Source organism: Bos indicus x Bos taurus, chromosome 15, assembly GCF_003369695.1.
Source record: "Bos indicus x Bos taurus breed Angus x Brahman F1 hybrid chromosome 15, Bos_hybrid_MaternalHap_v2.0, whole genome shotgun sequence".
In the NCBI taxonomy this organism is placed as follows: Eukaryota; Metazoa; Chordata; class Mammalia; order Artiodactyla; family Bovidae; genus Bos; species Bos indicus x Bos taurus.
In genome coordinates, this window is record NC_040090.1 from 42123840 (window position 1) to 42136068 (window position 12229).

Sequence of the window (12229 nt, forward strand, 5' to 3'; positions counted from 1 at the left end):
GCAGTTTCTTAAAAAGTTACACATACACCTACCATATGATCTAGCCATCCCACTTGTAGGTGTTTATCCAACGTAAAAGCCAAAATGTACATCCATAAAAACAGCTGAGCACAAATGTATACAGCAGCTTTATTTGTAACAGCCAAAAATTCAAAACAACCCAACGTCCATCAACAGGTGAATGGATAAAGAAGCTGCAGTATATTCGTACAATGAATACTACTCAGCAATAAAAAGCAAGGGACTACTGATACATACTACAACAAAGTAAATCTTGAAAAAATTATAATGAACGAAAGAAGCCAGACCAAAAAAGAGTGTATACTGTATGGGACATCTAAATTATTTTATAGCGAGTGACTGAAACCATATTAGTGGTTGTCTGGGGACTAGGAGAAGGGATTGGGGGAAGGAGACCTTACAGTGGGCAAGAGGTAACTTGAGGGTGATGGATTTGTTCATTATCTAAATTGTGAGGATGACTTTTATGATTATATACATATGTCAAATTGTACTTTATATATAGTTTACTGTATGTCAATGATAAATTTTCTTAAATGCTTGATTCTTATTTTGTAAAATAATGAGCTTGACTAGCCATTCTCTAAAGTTCTCCTCAGGTCCAATATTCAAGGATTAATATTATTCTGATGACATATGGAGGGAAAATGTAGAAAAGAGGAAAAAAATGGAAGGGAAAGGAAAAATGTTTGATTCTAGACTTTAATCAGGCACAAACCTCTTTATAGCAAAAGTAAATTGTCAAAACTAAGCTACATCCTCACATTATAGACTATGTATAAAAATATTTTAAGCAGTAAGAGGCATGTCATAAAATCCAAAGTATTAAAGAACAAAGTCTCTTATACTTAACTATAATGTATTTGCATTTTTTGAAGTGTATTCATATACACTTCCCCATTTGACCTTGGCCTACCCCATGAAGGCAGATTACTTACCACTTGTCAATGCACTTCTGACAAAAGCTGTGAGCACAGGGCAGGATAAGGTCAGCCCGACCATCCATACAAATACAGCACTCTTCCTCGTCAGTCAGCTGCTTTACCCTGCAATGGGAAAAATGAGCTGGAGCAGTGATATTCTCTGTTGTCACTGTGCTGTAAACTTTCTTTCCATTGGTTTAAAAAGCGTAAACAAGGATGTATGTGCTCTCAACACAAAGCACATGACTCATGCAGTATCAGAGTAAAATAACCTGTATTTTAGGGATAGCAAACATATTAGGGAAGAAGTACTAGAGGGGAAATTTCATAGAGAAAAGACTAAATAAAAGATAAATCCTGAGATGGTTTAAAAGAAAATATGGACTAAAACTGGAAATATTCAGGTCTTTCTGAAAATAACTTAGCCCATTTTAATCATATTGAATTTTTACACATGAATTCAACCAATATGATTTATTCACCATGCAGGATATAAAGCTCTCTAAAATATGGGCCCTGCCATCAGGGTCTATATATTGTGCTGCTGCAGCTAATGGGCATATAAATGAAAGAACAGCTTAGTCTTAAGGTTCAGGTGCTATATGAAATATGAAAGAGACAGAATGCAAAGTATCTGTCCTCAAAGAGCTCTTCCATCTTGGGAAGAAAAGAGATGTTCAACCTTCTACTCCAGCCACAATTTAGATGCCCCTGAATGAGCCAAGCGCCTTTGGAGGTGGTGGTTTCCTTTCCTGGAATACCCATGTGAGTTTGACAAACTCCAACCTCAGTTACTCAGCTCAAGATACCATCTTCTCTATGCTCTCAAAAACCAACATTTTCCTCAACTAAATAAAGGTCTTAAATACTGCATTTTATTGGCTGTTTATTGGTTAGTCTATCCATAAACTGTAAACTCATAAGGAGTTTGTCTTAGGTTCTCAATATGTATTTCTTGGAGTGATTTAAATTTGCTTTTAATCTTTGTGCTATTCTGTAATGTTTAGGTTTTCTTCATCAAGCATGTATTGCTTTTATAATTATACAAAAATTAAATGTTCCAAAGTATAGCCACTAGACTATAAGCTTCTTAACGGTAGAAACTACCTCTAACATGTTTTTATTCCTGGCTGTGCTTATACCACTGTATGTAAGACACTGATATACTACTTTAAAATCTGTCAATTTGTATATAGAAAATAAGCAAATGTCAAATGTGTATTACATGTAGTAAGTGCTAAGTAAAGAAGGAAGAAAGTATATTTCAAATTTGTCAGAAAGATAAGGCAGAAAAATGACAGGATTTCGATAGAGGACATTCAATGTGAATAAACAAAGCTAAACAGGTAGGGAAAAGTGTCTATCAAGCAGGCTGGTATGAAAGACTGCTTAAGTATAGCAGAGATAATCTGATCCTTGTATGTCAAAAGAGTAAGTTTAAATTTGTTTTGATAGACTTTAATCAAGGGGAAAGTGAACCCCCATTGGAAATAGTGCTTTAGGATATCAACTGGGAGAGCAGTATGAGGGACAGTCTAGAGAGAGGAACACCAATTAGATCCTTATTTCAGTATTTCACCTGGGACATAATTAAGCCTGGTCTAAGGGGCATTACAAAAGACAAATCATTAGGATGTGGTAACAGAGTAAATGCTGTGCTTCAGCAATGCATAAAAGAGGGCAGCTTCTGAATTGAAATTGGGAAACTGAATGAAAACCTAGATGGGTGTGGATCTAATGTATTTTTCTATATCTATTTATTTCAATGTTTAAATGCTTTTTAGGTGCAAGGTAATGCTAAAAATCCTTCAAGCTAGACTTCAGTAGTACATGAACTGAGAACTTCCAGGTATACAAGCTGGATTTAGAAAAGGCAGAGGAACCAGAGATAAATCACCAACATCTGTTGGATCAGAGGAAAAACAAGGGAATTCCAGGAAAACATCTACTTCTGCTTCATTGACTATATTAAAGCCTTTGACTATGTGGATCACAACAAACTGGAAAATTCTTAAAGAGATGGGAATACCAGACCACCTTACCTGTCTCCTGAGAACCTGTATGTGAATCAAGAAGCCACAGTTAGAACTGGACACAGAACAACTGACTGGTTCAAAATTAGGAAAGGAGTATGTCAGGGCTGTATATTGTCACTCTGCTTATTTAACTTATATGCAGAGTACATCATGTGAAATGCTGGGCTAGATGACTCACAAGCTGGAATCAAGATTTCTGAGAGAAATATCAACAACCTCAGATATGCAGATGATACCACTCTAATGGCAGAAAGTGAAGAGGAACTAAAGAGACTCTAGATAAGGGTGAAACAGGAGAATCAAAGAGCTGGCTTGAAACTCAACATTCAAAAAACTAAGATCATGACATCAGGTCCCATCACTTCATGGCAAATAGATAGGGAAAAAGTAGAAACAGTGACAGACTTTATTTTCTTGGGCTCCAAAATCACTGTGGATGGTGACTGTAGACATGAAATTAAAAGATGCTTGCTCCTGGAAAGAGAAGCTATGACAAACCTGTGCGTGCTAAGTCGCTTTGGTTGTGTTCGACTCTTTGCAACCCCATGGGCTGTATAGCCTGCTGGGATCCTCTGGCCATGGGATTCTCCAGGCAAGAATACTCGAATGGATTGCCATGCCCTCTCCAGGGGATCTTCCCAAACCAGGGATTGAACCTAAGTCTCTTATATCCCCTGCATTGGCAGGCAGGTTCTCTACCACTAGTGCCACCTGGGAAGCCCAGACAGCATATTAGAGAATACAGACATCACTTTGCCAACAAAGGTCTGTATAATCAAAGTTATGGGTTTTCCAGTAGTCATGTATAGATGTGAGAGTTGGACCATAAAGAAGGCTGAGTGCCAAAGAACTGATGCTTTTCAACTGTGGTGCTGCAGAAGACTCTTGAGAGTCCCTTGGACAGCAAGGGGATCAAACCAACCAATCCTAAAGGAAATCAACCCTGAATATTCATTAGAAGGACTGATACTGAAGCTGAAGCTCCAATACTTTGGCCACCTGATGGGAAGAGCCGACTCACTGGAAAAGACCTTGACCCTGGGAAAGATTGAGAGCAGGAGAAGGGGTTGACAGAGGATGAGATGGTTGGATGGCATCACCGCTCAAAAGACATGAGCCTGAGAAAACTGCGGGAGACAGTGGGTAGGGAAGCCTGGCATGCTACAGTTCAAGGGGTCGCAAAGACACACAACTCAGTGACTGAACAACAACCAGGTGCTATGTACTGTGCCAGATCCAAAGGAGCTGGGGTCTCTGCCCTTGAGGAGCTTACAGTTTATATCTAAGGATGTGGACTTGGTTGTCAGTAGCAAAGAATATAACTGAATCCATAAAGGGTGACAGACAGGGTTTTGAAGGTTAGAGTTTAAAACTGAGGAGCAGAGGGCCACAAAGAACAGCGTTCTGGATGGAGGAGATGCAGAAGCAGCCAACGGAAGTCGTACTACGTTCACTCGATTGTTTTGCTACCTTCCTAGCAGTACAGTTACCAGAAGAAGGAGGGAGAAAGGCTTGCTGTTTGTCCTTATTAGACCACTTGTAGAATGGAGAATTCAGTTCTCTGTCCCCCTACTCTGAAAAACAAATTTACAGATAAAAGATCATCCAGGAAAGCCCCTGGAATATAGAAGAGACCAATATAAACAAAGGCTGAAGGAACTGGGGAGGTTTATCCTGGAGAACAAAAGGCTCAGTGAGAATTTGATTAGTGTGTTCAAGTCTTTGACTGAGAGAAAACAGACTTGTGTGGTGGAATTCCAGAGGGTACTGTCACTGAAATTAGTAGAAAACAGTAATAATTAGTAACAATGATAGTTAACTTTTATAGATATATATTTTTATGAGCCAGGCACTGTTCCAAGTATTTTACATATACTAACTCACTTAACTCTCAAGAGTCCTATGAAGTAGATCTTATTACTGTCATTTTCTTTTAAAAGATGAGGATACTGAGTAAAGAGAGGTTTAATAACTTGTCCAAAGTGACACAGTAAGGAGTAAAGCCAGGATTTAAACACAGGCAATTTGCTTCTAGAATCTGTGCTTTGCCGCTTTGGAGAGCCAGATTTTGCTCTAAGGAAAATTATGCAAAAGGAAAAATTACACAGTGATTAAAGCCATTTGTGTATCAAAAACCTTGTCTTTCTGAGGCAGTGAGTCCCACACAACTGCAGGTGTTCACGTTCAAGCTGGACTACCACTTGGCTAAATATGGTAAGTCTCGCTACACAAAGTGCTATCCATGGTGAGCAGTAGTGACAACACCTGAGAGCTTGACAGAATCTCAAGCTTTTTCTCAAAACCACCGAACATCAAAGTTTAAGAAGCACTGCAGTACAGGATCTTCGTGCACCAGGGACTAGTAATGCAGAGATTAGAGCATGGCTGTACTGCCAGACAGGCCTGAATGTGAATCTCCGCTAGACCAGTTTCTAGCCATGTCATTCATTTGTCTAAACCTCAAGTTGCTACATCTGCAATGAACCAATATTTGTATTCCCCTGGGATTGCTATGATTTAATGGGTTTATTAAAAGGGCTTCCCTGGTGGCTCAGATGATAAAGAATCCACCTGCAATGCAGGAGACCTGGGTTCGATCCCTGGTTTGGGAAGATCCCCTGGAGAAGGGCATGACAACTCACTCCAGTATTTGTGCTGGAGAATTCCCATGGAAACAGCAGCCTGGCAGGCTACAGTCCATGGGGTCACAAAGAGTTGGACACGACTGGAGTGATTAAGCACAGAGCACAATGAGTTTATACATGTAAAGCACTCCTCACAATGCCTAACACTCTGTAAGTATTTAGTAAATATAAAATACTACTAGAAATAGGTAGCAGATATAAGACTGAATCAAATAAATACCTCCCAAGATCCCACTCAATCTGAAAACTCTATTTTTCTATGAACTAAGTATATCAGGGTATAAAAAAAAACAAAAACCCAAAATATACAAAGGCAAGCAGCAGCCCTAACCTACCAATTACGCATTGAGTTTCCCAGTCTAGAGGGCACATGAAAAGGGATAACACTCTTACCTTCCTCATTAAGATGACTGCAATACGAAAAAAGTATTACTTTCATTTTCTACCACAGAGACTAGTAAATACTATTTACTATTAAATGCTATTTTCAACTTTTAAAATACTTAAAAAAATCACCATTTTGAAGAGGGAAAGGAATGAAAAACAGAAAATCAGATGTCTGTCTTTGAAAGATTAACTTAACAAAATACAGGAAAGATAAGCCTAAATGCTACCTATAATACTCAAACTCATTTGGCATTTAACTTAACAAAATACAGGAAAGATAAGCCTAAATGCTACCTATAATACTCAAACTCATTTGGCATTTCATCAGTAACACTTGTACTGCCCAAGCCTAGAAAACCAAATAATCCTATTAAAGACAAACAGGAAAGAATAATTTAAAATACAATTTTACTACAACATAGTATTTGGAAACCAGCTGGTTAAGAATGGATCGGAAAATGCAATTGCAAATGGAGCAATAAAAATGAAGTTCTTGTTAAGCATATTCTTAACTTTAAGGTAAAAGATACTGTCAATACTGATTTGTGCTGTCTACCCTGTTTGACAATAAGACAGGATGTCAACATGTCTAGACCCACGTAAGCCTTTTTCCAGTGAGGCATTCACAAATTTAAATTATGGTCATGGCTGTCAAATGGCAACAGGTGGGTGCATTCACATGCCAAAAGCATTATGGAGAAGGAAAAGAAAGTCTAGATAGAACAATAATATATTAGGCCTGAGTAAACAAGCACCATCACAGAAAATGCTGGCTGACCTCACTTCCTTCTGGTAACTCAGTACATGCAATATGTGCACCAACTACTTGTCCATTCCAGAATGGACTGCCAAGTCCTGGAGCCAATATTTACAACAGTAATGCTCCAATTAGTCAGATACCTTTAAGAAAAACTGGAATGGTTTTACCAGATTCTTGGACCTAATTCCTTGAAGGGCTTTGATTGTCTAAGATCCTAAATGAGTATTACAAGAGGGTATTAACTATATACCTTGTCATTAAATGCAAGCGGGTTGAGTAGATTCATGGAAACTGGGTTGACAGAAACATGTGAATCACTTTAGTTTTTCTTTAATGTGGCACTCTAACAATGTCCTGAAACACAGAATAGTCCAAAAGCAGATCTGGGATATAATACCATCTGAGACAAAAAGTAATGTGATTTAAGAAGTCACAGAGACCATTAGCAAAAATATTACTGTGATATTCAGTAGTTTGCATGTTGGAAAAGAAGAGAAACATGGCATTTATGCACTGCATACCTTCCCATCCAAAGACTAGCCTGACAAGATGTTACAGATGCTGAGTTTTCATCAGCGTCTTCAGAGGTGGAGCTCTGTGCTAATACTCCTGCTGCTTGACTTGTGATGTCTTTATAAAGCTGGATAAACTGGTACAAATTCATGATCCGTGATGCTTCCACAATGCCACTGCTTTTGTTAATCTAAAAATACAAAGAAAATGAAAAAAAAAAGTTGATAATCTTTGACTGATTTTTTCCCAAAAGGGGAACAATTATTTAGTCACCTAGGAAACAAAGATTGCAAATTACCTAAAAAGAGAGCAATAGCCTGAGCAAATGAATAATGTCACTTCCTCTATGTTTGCAGGGTTCAAAACACACAATATTTTCTCATGTGATAGTCAAAATAACCTGTAGGGTTGATTAGGCATCAACTTATTTAGTAGTGGAGGTCAGGCAATTTTCCCAGACTTAAAAAATGAATTTTAGAGATAAATCCTTTTAATTTATTTAAAGAATTTCTTAAAGGTTTATTTGAATCCAACAACCACTTGCCATTCTACTATAACTGAAAGAGATTAGTTTCTTGAATATCTTAAGTTTTATTATATACCAACACTTACAAACTGAAGCAAGAAAACTATAATAAAATCTATTTTTAATTGCTAGGTAACCGCTTTATGTCTAGCTTATATTCTTTTTAAAATATTTATTTATTTATTTTATTTTTGGCTGTGCTGGGTCTTCATTGCTGCATGGGCTTTTCTCTACTTGTGGCGAGCAGGGGCTACTCTTGAGTTGCAGAGCGTGGGCTCTAGGGTGTGCAGGCTTCAGTAGCTGCAGCTTCCGGGCTCTAGAGAAGAGGCTCAGTAGTTGTGGTGCAACAGCTTAGATGCTTTGCAGCACGTGGGACTGTCCCAGATCAGTGATCAAACCCATGTCTCCTGCACTGGCAGGCAGATTTTTTACCACTGAGCCACCAACAAAGCCCCTAGCTTACATTCTTAATGTGAGGAGGTATTGGGGGCAAGTGTGAGATAATAGGTAAGAAGAGACAATATTGTTTTCATCTGTCTTGGGAAGTATGTAGTATGGCATACATTCTCTCTTCAAATGAGCAAAGCCAGGATTGAGGGCATCATATTCTCGGATAAAGAACTTTAAATAATCAGAGACAGATTATAGAGATGTGAAAGACTTCCTGTCAACACAGGAGATACCACAGAAGACAGTGGGAACTATTAAATGCAATTGAAGTATGAAACCTATTAAGTGCATATCAAAGTATATGGAACAAAAAAAATCAGAAAGCATTTAGAAAGAAATGAAGAATAGAGGGAGAGATATAGAGTAGACCTTAAAATTGTAAATGAAAGTTTTTTAAAGTATTGCTGGAACTGGGGACATGAGAAAGTGAAGTGGTTTGATTATATTAAAAAACATGTTACAGCAACATTTCAATATTTTGCAGAATAACAGTTGTAATTAGCATTTATTATTAGTTGAGAAGACAGTAAAAGAAAAAAGTTGAGAGTCAAGTATGAATCAGACTCCATATTGTGAAAATGGAAGAACCATTTCTAATAGAAAATTGATTCAGTTTGGGGAAGGTTAAGAATCTATCTGGAGATGCAAATGTGTAAGATTCTTTGTAATAGATTATACATGGGTAGAGAACAAATAGAATTACAGGTGATTGGAATTTAGGTGGGGAGAAGACTCTTGAGAGTCCCTTGGACTGCAAGGAGATCCAACCAGTCCATTCTGAAGGAGATCAGCCCTGGGATTTCTTTGGAGGGAATGATGCTGAAGCTGAAACTCCAGTACTTTGGCTACCTCATTCGAAGAGTTGACTCATTGGAAAAGACTCTGATGCTGGGAGGGATTGGGGGCAGGAGGAGAAGGGGACGACAGAGGATGAGATGGCTGGATGGCATCACTGACTTGATGGACGTGAGTCTGAGTGAACTCCAGGAGTTGGTGATGGACAGGGAGGCCTGGCGTGCTGCAATTCATGGGGTCGCAAAGAGTCAGACACGACTGAGCGACTGAACTGAACAAAAAAAGACTTTCAGAGCTGAGGAAACTGAGCCAGTCTTCCTTTGGAAATGCACAGTTCATTAGAAATTAGGGAATAATTCACATAAATGTAGTATTTAATAGCAAAGTTTATCAAACTGCAATTTTTAAACTGAAGTATAGTTGATGTATAATTATAGGTATACAATTTAAAAATTCATAATTTTAAAGGTTATACTCCATTTATAGTTATTATAAAACTATTTATATTCCCTGTATTGTACAATATATCCTCATAGCTTATTTTACACCTTATAGTTAGTCTTGTTAATCCCCTAGCCTTATATAGCCCCTCCTCTTTTCCTCTCCCCACTGGCAACCAACAGTTTCTTTACATCCATGAGTCTACTTTTTTGTTATATTCACTACAAACTATAATTATTATAATCATAGGACTTACAAAACAAATGTTTACCAAGTGTCCACTATGTGGATGTTACAGGTACTATATAGGTACTACTGCTCTAGCACTAGTGACACGTGTATAAAAACCAGATAAAAATCCCTGCCCTCACGAAGATTCCTCTAGAGGTTGGAGAGACAAAATATACATAAGATGGAAATAAGTCTTATGAAGAATATTAAACGGAGGAGAGAAAATGCTGAAAGGTTGCAGGGAAGGCCTCACAGAGGTACCATTTAGGAACTAAAGCGGTCCAAGAATGAGTCATGTGGGTATCTGGGGAAAGAGCACTCCAGGCTAAGAGAATAGGAAGTGCAAAGGCAGATGTGAACCCGGCCAGTACCATAATGTCTTGATGACTGTAGCTTTGTAGTATCATCTGAAGTCAGGAAAGTTGATTCCTCCAGCTCCATTCTTCTTTCTCAAGATTGCTTTGGCTATTTGGGGTCTTTTGTGTTTCCATATGAATTGTGAAATTTTTTGTTCTAGTTCTGTGAAAAATGTCATTGGTAATTTGATAGGGATCACACTGAATCTGTAGGCTGCCTTTGGTAGTATAGTCATTTTCAAAATATTGATTCTTCCTACCCAGGAACATGGAATATTTCTCCACCTGTTTATGTCATCTTTGATTTCTTTCATTAGTGTCTTTTAATTTTCTGTGTACAGTTCTTTTGTTTCCTTAGGTAAGTTTATTCCTAGATATTTAATTCTTTTGTTGCAATGGTAAATGGGATTGATTCCATAATTTATCTTTCTGATTTTTCATTGTTAGTATATAGAAATGCAAGTGATTTCTGTGTATTGATTTTGTATCCTGCAACTTTGCTAAATTCACTGATTAGCTCTAGTAATTTTCTGATACTATCTTTAGAGTTTTCTATGTACAGTATCAGGTCATCTGCAAACAGTGAGAGCTTTGCTTCTTCTTTTCCAATCTGGGTTCCTTTTATTTCTTTTTCTTCTCTGATTGCTGTAGCTAGGACTTCCAGAACTATGTTGAATAACAATGGTGAAAGTGGACACCCTTGTCTTGTTCAAGACAATATGGTACTGGCACAAAAACAGAAATACAGACCAATGGAACAAGATAGAAAGCCCAGAAATAAACCCATGCACCTATGGGTACCTTACTTTTGACAAAGGAGGCAAGAATATACAATGGGGCAAAAGCAGTCTCTTCAATAAATGGTGTTGGGGAAACTGGACAGCTACATGTAAAAGAATGAAATTAGAAGATTTCCTAACACCATAAACAAATATAAACTCAAAATGGATTAAAGACCTAAATGTAAGACCAGAAACTATAAAACTCTTTGAGGAAAACACAGGCAGAACACTTGATGACATAAATCAAAGCAAGATCCCCTATGACCCATCTCCTAGAGTAATGAAAATTTTAAAAAAAGTAAACACGTGGGACCTGAATAAACTTAAAAGCTTTTGCACAGCAAAGGAAACTATAAGCAAGGTGAAAAAACAACCCTCAGAATGGGAGAAAATAATAGCAAATCAAACAATTGACAAAGGATTAATTCCCAAAATATACAAGCAGCTCTCATACAACTCAATACCAGAAAAACAAACAACCCAATCAAAAAGTGGGAAAAAGACCTAATCAGACATTTCTCCAAAGAACACATACATACATGTGCTAACAAACACACGAAAAGATCCTCAGCATCGCTCATTATTAGAGAAATGCAAATCAAAACTACAATGAGATATCACCTCACACCGGTCAGAATGGCCATCATCAGAAAGTCTACAAACAATAAATGCTGGAGAGGGTACGGAGAAAAGGGAATGCTCTTGCACTGTTTGTGGGAATGTAAACTGATACAGCCACTATGGAAGATGGTATGGAGATTCCTTAAAAAACTAGGAATAAAACCACCATATGACTCAGCAATCCCACTCCTAGGCATATACCCTGAGGAAACCAAAATTGAAAAAGACACATGTATCCCATTGTTCACTGCAGCACTATTTACAATAGCTAGAACATGGAAGCAACCTAGATGTCCATCAACAGATGAATGGATAAAAAAATTGTGGTACATATACACAATGGAATATTACTCAGCCATAAAAGTAATGCCTTTGAGTCAGTTCTAATGAGGTGGATGAACCTAGAACGTATTATACAGAGTGAAGTAAGTCAGAAAGAGAAAGATAAATACCGTACTCTAACGCATATATACAGAATCTAGAAAAATGTTACTGAAGAATTTATTTACAGAGCAGCAAAGGAGACACAGACAAAGAGAATGGACTTATGGACATGGAGTGAGGGGAGAAGAGGGTGAGATGCATGGGAAGAGTAACATGGAAACTTACATCACCATATGTAAAATAGATAGCCAATGGGAATTTGCTGTATGGCTAAGAAACTCTAACAGGGGCTCTGGTTCAAAAGGGAGGGGATATATGGATACCTATGGCTGGCTGATTCATGTTGAGGTTTGACAGA

The 12229-nt window shown here is 37.8% G+C and overlaps 1 protein-coding gene across 2 annotated transcripts in view; it reads right to left on the reverse strand.

Annotated features, from left to right (window-relative positions):
- RNF141 (ring finger protein 141) overlaps window positions 1-12229 on the reverse strand; it is a 36893-nt gene that overhangs the window by 7513 nt on the left and 17151 nt on the right. For both annotated transcript variants that reach the window (XM_027563265.1, XM_027563266.1), the window contains exons 4-5: window positions 7294-7475; window positions 960-1067 (exon numbers count right to left, since the gene is read on the reverse strand). In XM_027563265.1, coding sequence (XP_027419066.1) covers window positions 960-1067; window positions 7294-7475 — 290 coding nt within the window. The remainder of the gene's footprint in view (window positions 1-959; window positions 1068-7293; window positions 7476-12229) is intronic.